The sequence below is a fragment of the Lampetra fluviatilis genome, chromosome 10, assembly GCF_964198595.1.
Source record: "Lampetra fluviatilis chromosome 10, kcLamFluv1.1, whole genome shotgun sequence".
NCBI lineage: Eukaryota > Metazoa > Chordata > Hyperoartia > Petromyzontiformes > Petromyzontidae > Lampetra > Lampetra fluviatilis.
In genome coordinates, this window is record NC_136284.1 from 14701190 (window position 1) to 14717188 (window position 15999).

At 42.2% G+C, this 15999-nt stretch overlaps 1 protein-coding gene across 1 annotated transcript in view; it reads right to left on the bottom strand.

The window, feature by feature from the left end:
* Positions 1-15999, bottom strand: part of LOC144934612 (receptor tyrosine-protein kinase erbB-4-like) — a 247651-nt gene that overhangs the window by 103700 nt on the left and 127952 nt on the right. The window contains exons 4-8 of the mRNA XM_078860618.1: positions 10084-10209; positions 8711-8776; positions 6406-6524; positions 5006-5147; positions 1998-2114 (exon numbers count right to left, since the gene is read on the bottom strand). Coding sequence (XP_078716744.1) covers positions 1998-2114; positions 5006-5147; positions 6406-6524; positions 8711-8776; positions 10084-10209 — 570 coding nt within the window. The remainder of the gene's footprint in view (positions 1-1997; positions 2115-5005; positions 5148-6405; positions 6525-8710; positions 8777-10083; positions 10210-15999) is intronic.

A 15999-nucleotide genomic window follows, 5' to 3' on the forward strand; every position in this document is an offset into this window, starting at 1 on the left:
CCACGTAAAAAAGCAAGAAAAAAACCTAAAAATTAATCACATTCCTCATCCATTTCAGTCATTCGTGAACTTTAATATAAAAGTATAATTTTCCCCTTTGCGTGGGACATTTGAACATGTGACATATTTCCTATATATTTCATTTTTCATGAATTTTGAATGAGGGTGGCTTGAATTCAAACTAACACGGTTAATGGAGCTAAGAATGCACGAATCCGATCCAAGAATAGAAATCTTCCTTGCCATCATCTCGCACCACATCACGGCCTTTCTTTATCACTGCAGTACTCAGATGACGTGTACGTGATGAGCCACTTCGTTGAGCTATCATTTGTGGCAAGGTCGCTACTGAAATATAAATGAATAGCTCAGTGGACTATACCGGATAAGATTTTTTTAAACGTTTTATTTGTATACATTTTACGTGGTTTGTTTACCTTTCCTATAATTTGCACTGCTATCGTATTTTTGCTTTTTTTTATTGTTGTAACGTCTTAACCCCCCCCGCCCCCGACTGGACATGTGTGAAAGAGAGCTTCATAGCTCTTCTGATTCCTCCTGCAGTGCAATACAATATTCTGATTCCGATGAGCTCAGCTGTGTTTCATTTTAATAGTCTGTTGTTATTTCGAAAGAATGTCCAATAATATATGAAGCTACGCACTTAATAATACTGGCTCACCCATAAGTGATGTTCACTTTACACTCCTGGAATGGTACCTCTGCTAAAGCTACAACGTAACAAAGCCCAAGGTCCAATGTCAATGTTTATAGATTAACCAGTCGTCATCTAGCAATGTGACTGATTGTTAAGTAACTCAGCAGGGTGACGGGCTATTCAATTAATTTAGTTTATTCAATTAAAACATTGGGGTGTCGTGTGCGTGGGGGTCTCAAACACAGATAATTGCGGTATCGGTTAACCGCCCCGTGTCTGCATCTCTGGCCAGCATTGCCTGGGATGCACCATCTGTTTAATTATTAAGTCACACCGTGCCCTGTTCTCCATGGTCACAGCTTGGTGTACATTGTTAACACAACCCCTGTGGTGGCTGAGGTATGGTATGGGAGGCAATTGGCAACTTGAGTGGGTACCAACCTCCACTTTGATTGTTTAGTTCCAAGCAGAAGGGCTGAAATCTTGATTTTAAAGGGCAGCTGTATAGGTTACGTCAATAATAACATCACAAACAAAAAACAAGCGTCGCGACTACGACATTAGATAATGACAGACCAGCTTTGTCACGCGAAATTAAGCAGCTCTTTCAGGCTCTCCGGTGTGCGTTCGGACTGAACCACGCACTGGTCGGCATCGATGTCCAACATTTCGCTCATAGCATCTTGAGCGAAACGTTAGACACCATGCCGAACGGGAACACACATTGACGAGCCATGCAGCGCAACCGCGGCATTGTTCAATACCATTCTGCATTCTTGAGCAACTCTGCTCAGCGGTTTGTTCTTGTGCCAATATTTCCTCATGAGCCCTCAGAGCTGAGATCAACGGCAGTGCAGCACCTGACGTTACGAAGGTCTCTGCCACCAATACTGGAATGTGGAACTTCTGCCACTGGCTCAGGGCCACCAAGGGACATGGTCAACGGCCCTCTGTCCCTCTGAACAGGGGAGACAGATGCTTTGACTCTGAACATTTAGTGAGGATGAGGTGAGGTGCTAGGCTGCTACTAATGAAGATGGTTCTATCACCGTGGATGCGCAGGATTCAAAGAAGCTGAGTGCAGAATATCTGCAGTGTTGGCGAAGTGTTCTCAGAACAACAAGAGCCCATTAACTCGACACCGAGGCAACGCTCTGTCACATCTTTATCGCTTTCACTTCGCAGCGGCCACGCATGTGCGGTTGCACGCGAGGACCGTGATGCAACGGAGGTCTGCGCCCCCTTTCAGGGTGCAGTCGCGAGTCGTGGAGAACACAAAAAAATGACCCGCGAGAGTGAATGTGGGAGTAGGGATGGTGGTGTGTCCCCATCTCCCTACCTTTGGTGGGACAGACGTGAGTGCAGCTCTCACACTTCTTTTTGCCCTGCTTCTCCACCTCGTGCTTGCCAGCCGGGCAGGCTCGCACACACGAGTTGTAGTCCACCACGAAGTTATCTGCGGAAACGGCACGGACATCACCGCAGTGTTTTCTCGCCTTACTCGATGAATAAAAAAAACAATCAACGTGCACGTCACCACCAACGTGGGCGATCGAGTCAAGGAAAAGCTGCTCGGTGCTCTGGTGAGTGTTGGGTAGTGGTCATCTCTCTTGGCGGCCCTTGACTCGTGGTGAAAATTCCATATTCCTGTGGTGAAGGCCGGTCTCTCCATGGGACGACCATAGCATTTTGTATTGGCCCTCACAACAATGATGGGCTGATTTGATTCCCAACAAGAATTTGAACGTCCAAATTTCTATTTTCGAGTCAAACTCTCTGCGCAGCATCATCACCTATCACAGACATGCAGGGAGTGCGTGCCTATAATGCTGTTTCGCAGTAGAGGTTTGTGATTTGTGGAACCATCAGCATATGGCTCATATCAAAAGCAGTGTGTTACCAAACTGTATAAACACGCTTATTGAGAAGCGTAAAGGTTTGTATTAATATCATATTGATTGTTAATTAAAAAAAAGTGTGCGTTGGTTAGAAGACGTCACTAGAAGGTATGATGGCCGGTCGCCAAGACTAACAATCGAGTGGCAACAAAAGGATGGAATGTGCCCGAGAGGAGACCCACCATGGAGATGGACTGATGGAATCAGCCCATGTGCAGGTGCTAGACGGATTTTTGCAATGCAAGACCGTGAGATAAGGCGATGACTTGGAGAGGCATTCATCCAGCTGTGACCACATTATGGTTCATGAAGGTTTTACATAATTAAGGCCATAACCCCAATAAACATACACAATCCCAATTTGATATAGTAACTTTGAATTTTAAGATATTAGGATTCGTGCATTGCAATTGGCAGTTGCAGTAACTTGGGTAACTGGTATATACTATTAGTACTGATATCGTTATGGACTCTTAAAAATGCTATATAATATAATATTAATATACATACCAGAATTTATACAACCCATTATCTGCCAGAGTTTGGAAAAATAAATTCAGATTTTTTTTTTAAAGCTTTCGTGACTGCAGGGATTCATATTCTTGGTTCTTTCGATAATATTTTTATTATTTTATTATTTACCTTCTACGTGACTTTACCGAAAGAACCAAAAATATAAATTAAGAATTGTTTGGGAGTAAAGTAAAATACTGCAAAGATACGAATCCATGCAAAATAGCGAGGGTCACGCGTAAATACCCCTCTACTCATCTCCACGGTGCACGTCCTGGTTTTTGTATCGCGTTTTGAGATGTCAATTAATTTAGATGCTTCTGTAAACACCGATTGTATTGTTACATTTAGTAGCATGTGTCATATTAGTATCAGTCAACTCAAAGTCTCTTCATTCTGTAATGAGCATTGGTTGGCGCTCGTATCCTGAGCCAGTGATGGAAATTCCACATTCCCATGGTGGGGCCCAGTAGCTCTAAAGGGCTAGGCCAGGTTGACCCCCGACTCAACCTCAACGTGATGTTACGAGTCAAGCGCTGTAACGACAGCTCCTCCAAGCAGGGTGCAGTGTTAGTGGTGTTGCTGACATTGCCACCGAATGTGAAGAAGAGGAAGAAGATAAAACATCACAAACGTGCCATTCAAGCTCTATGACCACGGCTCATCTGTATGAGCAATAATCTGAGGTGCCTGATAACAGCAACGCGTAAAATAACAGCGACCTCGCTGTCCTTGGAGGGAACATTAAGCAGGGCTGTGGCTGGGAGATTCCTGGGGGGGATGAAAAAGATCCTCGGTTGCACTGCTTGGTCGGAAATGTCATTGTTTGTGTCAGGGTGAAAATTTACGGACATTTAGACTTCAGTGTCAACATTTCGATGAAGTAAGTCAGGGTCTCCATATAAACAAAATTTACGGAGCGTCATGTGTCTGCCATGCATGAGAATTTAAAACATAAACAAAAAAAAGAAATTGAATTTTGAATGACTATACCCCTAGTTCATTTTCGTATTTGATGAACGGAGACTTTATTTTACGCAATAATTAAACCAGTGTAATTAAACTTAAATAAGTTTAAATTACTCAAGTCTGGTGATCAATGCATGCACAAGAAACCACCATGTACGATATTTTTTGCGTTTGACTTGGTTGAATGCCAGCTTTAAAAATAAAAAGTGTCAATTTCATTGCAATACAATAATCTCATTACAGAGTACATGGGAAGGTGCGCCCCCTACTGTGTAGAGGATGAAAAGGTCACGATAAATATATATTTTTAAGTGAACAATCTCTTCCAAATATGCTGGGTCCATCACACACTGCACGCATCAATGCATTGATGGAACTCAATTCTTGCACTCACAATGCATGCGTCGTGTGTGAAAATATTACTTTAGAGTCACATTTGCTGCATTAAATTACAGTAGTTCACGTGACCCCTGCAGCCACTTGAAATGCTACATTGCACCATAATTTAAGAAAGAAAATTACGCTTGAGTCAAATCACAACCCCGAATCGTGGCATTTTACCAAGTCGTAAAGTTGGGAGGCATTCACAGGCCGACTGGACACGTGATGTTTTATGGACATGGTCACCATGGTCACCATGGTCACGATGTCCATTTTTTTTTACTTAATTCAGTCACACTCAGCTCAGACAGTATGTTATGAAATGAAAAAAAGACAATCCCTAACAAAGCCAGAATCTAGCTACTAAGGAGGCAGGTAAGGAAAAACTCATTGAAGACACAGTCGGGGAGATGGTTTGCCTGGCCCCTAAGAGGTCACGTTGTTCCACTGTCAGTAGGGGGCTTCGGTAATGGAACAGAACTCTGCTTTGTAACTGATGTGGGCAACCCGTCTGGAATAAACACAAGTTTTGAACAATTCAGTGCAAAAGCATGGTGCAGGTCTAGTTGTACTGAATGTGGCATACGTGGACACTCCTTGACGCAGATGGCCCCATAGCTGTACTTGACGTCGGGATTTTCCTCCAGCTGGAAACTCACAGGATTGTAGATCATAGGTGGGGGGCAGTGGCTCACGCACGCACCGCTATCATTGAAGTTCTTGCAGGCCTGCACACACACACAAGAAAACACACACCGCGAAGCACGATACTCGCAGCCACCATTGCTGCCACCTGTTCGTAAGTTTGAGTCTGTGGGCCAAATTCATTTAGAGTTTTTCGACCATCAATCCACCACCTAATGTGAACATTGCAGCCATCTTCATACAAAATCTGAAAATTGTAATTCTGCAATTTGAAATTCCTGTGTGGGTGATGGCATACACAAACCCAACCGTGCTGCCTCGTCTTGTGCAAAAATTGCGGAGTGGTCTAAAGTGGGTGGGGTTAGGGCAGGGTGGAATTGTTAAACGAGGATGTGAAAACCTTTTTTTACCGTTGTGCAGAATTACATCAATCGTGCTTTGATGGATTGGCTTGTGTTGGGACCACTGAGAGGGCATGGCCACTCATACCAGGGTGGCGAGATGTTAACTACCTTGCCTGGTATACAGGAGGTCGTGGGTCCGATCCCAACCCTGATGCCTGCTGCTGTATATTTGGAGTTTGCGTGCTCTTCCTGTGTTCGTGTGGATTTTTCTCCGGGTCCCCTGGGTTTTCCCTCCACATTCAGAATCAATACGCATTTAGAGTATTTTGCCGCAATACATTTCCACATGACAGGCCACTTCGTTGTGCTATCACTTGTGGCCAGGTCGCTTCTGAAAAAGAGCAGTATAGCTCAGTGGGACCATACCTGGTAAACTAAAAATAGTTACGTTTAATAGTTTAATATATTCCACAAACATTAACGTGGGCGTTTTTGGCAAGTTCATTCTGCAATCTCTTTCGTAGGAGAACTTATCAGCAAGTTCTTGTCGGCCAAACATCGTCCTGAAAATGGCCAAATGGAGGCTCCATACTGAGTACTAAAACTTATTTAAAAGAGTGGTTTGCAAATGGGAGGAAACTGGGGTGCCCACAGCACTATACATTGAGTTTGTATGCAACATTGCCTTGTGCGTCGAACCCGGCTTAATAGTGTACGTGAATGTATCTTGCCGATTACATCCAGTAACCCAGAAGCATTTGTTTAACAAACCTGACGAGAGACAGAAGGTCAAAACTGGTCCAGAACTACCCTGCTTCAACAAATGTGCCTATTTAAAATTGGTCTGCAAAGCCAATAATAGGCTGACTAAAGTATATACGCTTAGTACAATGTGCAGAGACACAGCACCGAGTTGTGCTTATAGAATACGGGTTTCTCTCTTAATGCTCCATGCAGAATGAGTGCGTGCATGCAGAGGACGAATTGCGGGACTCACAAAGCAGTGGGTGTCACGTGGTCCCGAGCAGCCAGCCGCACACTGGGAATGGCAGCACTCACTGGGGCTGGGCCCATAGCAGCGGCCGTCGCATTGTCTCGCACACAGCAGCTGGGTGACTGCCGAGGCACAGCACACACCAGACAGCATGCGGCACCACACAGCACATCAGACAACACACACAGCGTGAGGCACCACACAGCACAACAGACAGCACCCCAGATAGTACACCACACAGCACACACACAGCGTGCGGAACCACACAGCACACCAGACAGCACACACACAGCACCCCAGACAGCACACCACACAGCACACACACAGCGTGCGGAACCACACAGCACACCAGACAGCACCCCAGACAGCACACACACAGCACCCCAGACAGCACACCAGACAGCACACACACAGCACCCAGACAGCACACACACAGCACACCAGACAGCACAGACACAGAACTCCAGACAGCACACCAGACAGCACCCAGACAGCACACACACAGCACCCTAGACAGCACACCAGACAGCACACACAGCACACCAGACAGCACACACACAGCACCCCAGACAGCACACCAGACAGCACACACACAGCACACCAGACAGCACACACACAGCACCCCAGACAGCACACCAGACAGCACACACACAGCACACCAGACAGCACACACACAGCACACCAGACAGCACACACACAGCACCCCAGACAGCACACCAGACAGCACACACACAGCACACCAGACAGCACACACACAGCACCCCAGACAGCACACCAGACAGCACACACACAGCACACCAGACAGCACACACACAGCACACCAGACAGCACCCCAGACAGCACCCCAGACAGCACACCAGACAGCACACACACAGCACACCAGACCACACACAGCACCCCAGACAGCACACCAGACAGCACACCAGACAGCACACACAGCACACCAGACAACACACACACAGCACACACAAAGCACACACACAGCACACCAGACAGCACACCAGACGGGACGTACCCCACCAGTGGTTTATAAGAATTCAACGTTTTTCCTACAAATCTAATTTGACTAACGGAAGTTATGAAGCAGAGGTCTCTTCAATCATCATAATCGAGAGCAACCGCAGTGATGTAGTTGTGGCAGAGAACAGCCCTGATCAAGAAACCACAAATAATGTGACATTGCTCACTCGGAGAGCCTGTGTTACTTGTCACTGGGAAGACACTCCTTTGCTACCAGTGTAGGTGTGTTCTTAGAAACCAATAATATTTTTCTGCAATTACGTTCAGGTTGGTATTCCCCACATGAATTAGTCACTGGACTAAGGTTGTAAACACATGACAATGCAGCAAGTGGGTTAGGCGACAATCTGTCAACATCCATAATTGTATGCGTGGGCGTTCGAGGCATTCTGGTTTACACCAACATGCGAGGCACTCGTGAACACGGGACTGTGCACCTGACGATGATTTGTATTCTTTTTTAACGAATCATCAAACTTGCCCTGACCAGTGCAGGACACACAGCTTCGGTAACATATCTTCCGCAGAAGCGATGCATGGTCTGATTAACGTAGCTATGTGCGTCCAGTAATTTGGCCATCACTCTGCCAATATTTTGTCGAATGATGGCCATTTCTGCATAAAATAGGAAACATTCCGCAAAACAGTAAAAATTCCACCACGACTCACGGCACGATTGCAGAATGGCAACAATTGGATGGGGTGTAGGCGCGACCTGACATACGTGGAAAGTTACCGCAAACATGCAAACACGTAATTGACAAGAGTCATACAATTACTCACCTTGATGGAGGGCAGGGGAAGTCTCTCACACACACACACATTATTAACGCGTGTGCATTCATGTGTGAGACAGATGAAGCCTGACTAGTCGGCTCGCATCGTCGAGATGGGGATCGAGCGAGCGAGCGAGCTGAGCACACAGGGCTCTGACTACGCTCGGCACTCCCCCAGATACGACTGATGGACTGTGGGATTCGTTGCGGAGTGAGGCTCCATCGAGTCGTGCCAAAAAAATCATTTGTCACGTGAATTAGGCAGAATTAATTGTGGAATTTCCACATTTTTTTGAAAATTCTGCTTGTGGACTGAATCGAACTCTAGGTACATTAATCAGGCTTAAAAGCTTAAACTAAACAAAGTCTGCACATTTCTGGAAGATATTGATTCCAAATGTGTATGCTTTTATGTACCTTTAAATTTTACTTCAAAGCGCTTGTTAAAATGGATTCAGCTGAGGTTCAGAGCAATTCAATAAGCACGCACCTGCTGTGTGTAATTAACTTACATTTCTGACAGTATTCAGGTCCTGCACCCCAGCAGTGGTTATTACAGCTTCCATAGCACAGGTCGCCTGCAAGAAAAGAGCAGGCAACAACGTTACGCTAAACAGATTGTACGTGAGCACACCGATGTGCGTTCTGTGTCTTTGGCACTAAATGTCTGAACCTGGTATGGAGCCTGACCAGTGCACTCAATCTCATCGGATCATGGAAGATAATTTTCATCAAGGGTCGAACCATTTCAATGGTGCATCATTGGGTGACCACCGTTCACAAGCGACAGGCGTCGTCGGCACTGCGGGCAGGAGAGGGCAGCGTAGCGAGACCCATTCGTGCCCCGTGCTCCTTTCCACCTTCGCCAACCCACGACTGACCAGCACCATGAAGTTTGGTCAAAATATTCCTCGCGGCAAGCTGTGGGGAGGCCAACATCCAGCAGTGGATTGACAACACCTGTACAGTACATTAAATCGATTATTCGTTGGTAAATCTCCACGTTCGAATGAGCATACGATTTCGGTATTATCCATCGGTGGTCCTCAGCCAGTCGTGGAATTCCATATTCTCATGGCAGGGGTTAATCTCCATGGATAAAACACTCTTGACTTCTAACAGAGTAGTGTTTATTGATTCTCGACGGATGACGATTCAAATTCATCACCAACTAAGATTCCTGCTCAACACCTTGCACACACCACAGTGCCACCTGGCCAGACAAATGACACAGACTCCAGTAAACATACAGGATTATATAACCACCACTGCCCAACAGCAGCCTACTACACCTAGATTCGCTCATCAATGTGTTATATCCGCATGTAAATAAAAGTAGGTTTAGTTAATTGGCCTATTTGGTTTCCACACCAATATAATTTTGCAGCAGTGGTTTCAACAACAAAACCCTGGACCAATTTCAACCTTCTGGGTCTCATCAGCAGCCAGGCTTGCTAAACAAATGCTGCTGGGTTACCAAATGGGATTGGTAAACTAAACTATAATATATATTTCATGCTAAAGTACATTTAAGCACAATCTACTGTCTCCGTAAATACATAAAGCAAAGTTCTTTTCCAAAAATAAACAATACAATAACTTTTTTGAAGGATATAAGTGAAATAGAACCAAATAAAGTGAAGTTCACAACACAACACTTTATTATCCTATTTAATTATTTCAATCGTGCTCGTTTTATAGTCTCAGGGCTATACCTGAGCATGAACAACAAGACGAATGGCCAAGCTGTTTGTGTGTGAGGGGTGGGGGTGAGAGCGTCTGCGTGTTGCAGCAGTGTCCACAGAACTCCCATTACGGCCTTGGCACGCCAAACTGAGCAATGGCAGAGAGGTGTCACCCCTTCTCCCTTTGCTCCCTTGCTTACAGGAGGTGCTGTTGTCCTTCTCCACGTTCACAATGTTCTCTTCCTTTACAATTTCACGCCACTCGATGGTGTTTTGAAAGCACAGGTGTTTGTTCTCCCGAATGTACACCCCTCCGTTCAGGATTTCTGTGGGAGGAAAACAGCCAATTTACAATCGACGCATTTCTCTCCATTACGCACACATCCTTCTACCACTTTACCTGTGCAATTATGAGAAAATACATCCGTTCATATAAACGAGGACCACTCATTTACGTGCTACATATTTTCAAGGAAATATCTTTTTTTAAGTGGTGATTTGTCATTTTCCAATTAAATCCATTTCAACACGTGTCATCAGTCCGCACACGTATCTTTTCTGCATTCATTTTATACGTATTCTACTGATTACCCATCACGTTATTCAAAGTTGAAATGAGTTCAAATCAAAACATGCAGCTCACCGCGCTAGAGTTATTGTTATTTCCGTAAAACTCATACTTCGTTTTTCCATTTTGTTTTAAGCATTTTGTTAAGAACCTTTCTACTGCAATCTGTCTCTTTTTACCACGAATGTGTCTGTTGTTTGTTCTCCGGTACTTGACGCTCATTATGCTTCAGTCAAGGTGATTGATGGATGGCATATGGTGTGGGTAAAGATTGTGCAGGCAGGCTAATCCTTTTACAACTCAGAGGTTCATGTCACGAGGGGTGGGGGGGGGGGTGAAAACTGTGCTATTTATTTCGTGGTCAAGAAAAATGCATCTGGGTAGCCAGCAGCAAATGGTTATGTAGCAGTGAGCCGATTTGGTAGAAACGAGATGTTTAAAAAACAGCTAAAGTGCATAAGTGCGAATTCACGGCAGTTGTTACCTAAACAAATCCACATCTATTTACCAGAGTGCAGTCATTAGAGGACACGCATAATGTTACTTGGCAGCATTACCCCAGCTCGCTCACCAACATTTACTGATCCTCATTTTTGTATTTATACATATCATACAATATTGTAAATATAGTAAGAGTGTACAGTAAAGCATTAATGCAATGGACGGTATCATGAAAGGAATGCAATATAGAATGAAATACTTTACGTATTATTAGTAACATATGTGCGCTGAAGATGGATCATTGCCTAAGACGGCACCTATTTTTTAATTTTTTATGTTTTTTTTCTTTAACTCCACCGCGTTATTGACGAATGTGTTGAGTTGTTTGTGTTGTTAATGATCGTGTTTGTGCATCCACTGCCCAACGCAGCGTCACCAATGCATTTGCTTAGGTAACGATACGGTCAGTTGTAGTTCCTGCAATTCAGAGAGCCGTGCCGATGCCACGCTAGGATCCGTTGAATGCAGTGTCAAAGTTAGACCTTCAAAGAGGCAGACTAATGCCGCCCTTTGGATTCTTACGGTTCTATGTTAATTAAAACATATAACACATCTCTTAAGAAAAATAACAGACCTCTTAGTAAGTAAATGCTATGATCATGACTCCAAAACCCAACGTTATTTAATTACTACAAGCTCTATAAAAAAAACCTGGCACAAGCACACTTAGTGAAGACAAAACAACGTCGTAGCCAGCACCCAAGCACTGTCCTGAAGGCAAGCAGACAATAATTGTTTTATTGAACCACGGCCCTCAGTATCGCTGCCTTGAAACAAGCATCTGCCAAAGACAGATTGCAATGGCTAGTGCCAAATAAATGTATCCAGCTAATTTTCATGTTGCTACTTTTAAAATATTTTACACTGTTTTCACCGTTTTAACTTGTGTCAATGTGAAAAATCCGATTTTCATAGATACAAAATATCGATAAAGCTGTAATTATTACATAAAATAGCATATTACACACTATATGCATGCTTATTTTGTGGGTAGCTTAGACCCCATTTACAAAAATCACAAAACCGACGACTACCTGCAGTGTCTTTGTTCCAGCAAGATGAGAGAATCATGCCCTTTTGGCTCCAAAGCAAAACAACATCCCATGATGCTGTGAAAGGCCTTGGGCAGAATGTTGGCAAATTCATGTCTTTATTGAGATGATTATCTGAAACTACCCATGGCAGAAATGACAAGGTCAAAGGGTCTCCTCGTTTCTATAATAACTATATAAGCAGGTGATTGCTCTCAAAAGCTAATGGTCACCTTCTCTCGGTGATGTTAGTCATCAGAAGCAATGCCTCAAGTGATTGATGAACCGCATGATCTATTGCTAATGCAGATGCTCAGATAGATCTTAACTATGGACTCATCAAATTGTATAAACAATGCCGTTAGAATGCAATAAACCATACAACCTTGACCACAATGTCCGAGACAAATATGTCTCTACCTATACAATTCACGGCAGCTCTCAACCACTGTCATCACCTTTTGGTTATATAATGCTGCACGTTTAATTTAACTTAAATATATGGAATGTTGCATATCTGCACACAAACATTCGTCATTCATAAATTATTTATATTGTAAGCTTTCTTGGTCAAACTCCATGCAGGTGGGCTAATCTAAACGATACTATTACAATTCATCACGCAACTGCTTGCTTTTGGCTATTGGAATTGTAAGGCGCGGTATTCTGCTCCTTCAACTAAATCACACAGCTCTTGAAACCTGTCTTGTTCAATCTCCAAGCTCTCAGGTGAATTCTGATATCTGCCCTGCAAAGGGATGTTTGTTCTGCCTCTGCAGGGTTTCCTTGTCAGGGCAGCACCCGTGGGCTGTTCATCACTGGGGTCTGGAAAAAAAACAATTCGTGGCCGCGTTTGCTGCAGCCAATTCCGTCCAACCAAAATCTACCACACCGCCGCTTGTGCCACTTTGTGGAGTGCCACTGGGCTCACCAAAACCAGGAGAGATGAAACATATGAGGCCTCCTGAGCATGGGTTCCTGAATGAGTACACGGGGTATGCTGGGTACGCCAGCAAACACTGGGGCATTATACAGAGAGATGCAACTGAACCGTGGACAGATGATTGGAGATGCAAAATGATCTACGCATGATCTGTCAACTTCGTGACGTATCTGCTGAAACATATATATCTGTTGAAATAGCTCCCAGTCATGATTATATGCCTTAATACTAAACTTGTACTGTTGTATTTACCAGGTAATACGCACTCATCTATTAGCTCTAGTTCAGGGGTGACCTTGTCACAACTGATATCTGGCAGAAGTTGCTTTTCATATGTGGGAATTTATCGTAGCCAAATAATCTAAGTACGTATTGGTGAATGTGGAGGGCAAAACCGGCATGTCAGGTTCCCTATCGTCATTGAGATGACGACAGGGAAAGATCATGCAAACTCCAAATACACAGGCGTCAGGGTCGGGTCGGGATTGAACTCACGACCTCCTGTATACCAGACGAGAGAGATCAAATATCGGCTCCTCGGTGCTCCAGTAAACTGTCTATAAACTGAACTTGTAAATGAAGTGATACGATCACAACCAATACTAGAAGCTTAGGTGGCCTCTATGCATGACCAATTAGTATGGCAATTGTCGATCTGGCCAGTGCATACGTGACACACTTTACATTGACTAAATGATGCATTCATTTGGTTATGGTGAGTGGCACCATTAGCAGAGATTGATCAAATGTGGTTATTGATGGGTGGAAACCAGAAAGGATACTAGGTTCAACATTGTTTGCGTATTGTGTGTATGGCCGTGAACATCCATGTATGTCGTTAACGGACGCCAAAAAAGCATGCCAAAATATTTGCTTCAAAATGTATCTAAAATGTGCAATTATATATTGGGGTAAAATTAACCACAAGTGCAATTTGAAATAATATATTAACGTATACGTGACTTGAAATTTTTGATTTATGTGATATTAATGTGACAGTGAGTTTGCATGTGCATTGATTCATATCGATCTAAATATAAATGCTATTTTAATATTAAATCAATTATATTTGATGAATACTTACAACTTATATAATGTATAATTTAACTCCACATTTACACACTTGAACTTGTTTTTGCTATGTAATATTAACGCGCCCTCACTTGCTTTTAGTGACGGACACCAAATCAAAGGAATATCAACACAATATGTAACTATTTATCTACATGCTCTATATATGTTGATTTTTATAATGACCCATATACAGTATACATTTTAAATATCATACAAGACTTGCATTACTTTATACGATGATACGTATCCACCATTATATGAATGCATCATGAGGCTAAGATTAATGCTTATTTTATCCGAACCAAAGGCCACATCTGTGAATATTCATTCCAGCACGAATACCGAGGACACATTGCTTTGTAAATGATTGTTTTGATTTTTCCCATATTTTAATATCTAGCCTTCTGTTTCAAGTGGCAGATGTATGAAAAACATGAGAACAGCAGTACAGTGAAAAATGGTCCTTCTTATAAAAATTAATCTGAATTTAATCAGCTTATATATATCCGAATATTTCAATAAGACGTATGTTATAAGCAGTGCTGAAGATAAAACTCAAGCTTAAAAGAAGGCAAATTTACATACAACTGCACAATATATTACAATTGCATTGCCAGTTAAAGTTTATATATTTGAATGAACTAGTTTAAAGGGGAAATTAACGTGCCATGTCAATACTAAAAGTTTCAAAAGGGATTACTGCTTATCCATGAACTCAAATGACCACATTATTTTTATTAAATTTTTATTCCCACATCCTTAATCTCCCGGACACAATCAGTTTACTACACTGGAAAATTAGACTCTAAATAGAACTTCAAATTTCTAAATTGAGGAGAGGGATCGAGAGGAAGTATTTAATTTAAATCGGGTTATAATATAGAGAGACTAGACAAGCAGAGTCAGAATGTGAGCTGGTGAAGAATATTGTTTTACTGTTAAGAACTAGCATGCTTGGAATGTAAATATAACTAATCAGCATGAATTGTTATTTTATAAAATGTGCTTTATGGAAAGTGGGCTGTACATTAATAGAAAAAAATAATAACAATTATATTCTATGGTTCTTTCGGTAAAGTCACGTAGAAAGAAAAAATAATAACAATAAAATAATAAAAATGTAAATAAAGTGAATAAAAAAGAATAACAATATCACGACGTTTCGATCGCAACACAAGCGGTCGTCTTTTTTCTACTGATGACGATTGCTTGTGTTGTGATCGAAACGTCGTGATGTTTTTATTATTTTTTATTCACTTATTTTCATTGTTATTTTTATTATTTTATTGTTATTTGTTTTTTCTATCTATGTGACTTTACCGAAATAACCATATAATATGAATTATTGCAGTCTCGAAAGTTTTAAGTCATAATAACAATTATTGGCTACAACAATAATGTAATTATTTAAATCTTCTTACTAAACTATTTTGTGCGATTGCTGGCTTCATGTTCGTTTATAGTCACTATTTTAATTAACGTATATTATACATTTGTATTATAATTTTCACTGTTTACCAAATGTATGCTCATGGTTTATTTCCCCCAATCCCATTTTTAAACAAAAACATTTTCCGTGAACAACTTTGGTGACAGCGTATCTTATTTCCTGACTTACCTTTCCCATGCCTACTCGACTACTCTCTTTATACCATCTTAATTTTATTGTTTCTTCCTTGCATATAATTTATAAATACACATATACAATATTTTACATTTTGGCCCTCACTATTTGACAGTGTGGATGATTGCATCAGTTTCCACCGAATCAAATGCCTTTGGGAAGTTACGTAAATTATACAAATGTCTTAAAGACAATGAACCATCTTATATTTTCTGATTACGTAGCCGTGATGACATACAATGAAAATGTATTCGAGGAAATATTATAGAACGTAAGGCTGCACAATTTGGCTCAAGATAAATATTAGCAAAATAACAAGTCACGTACAATATGTTCACTCAACAAATACAGACTTAGGTTGGCATGGGACACAAT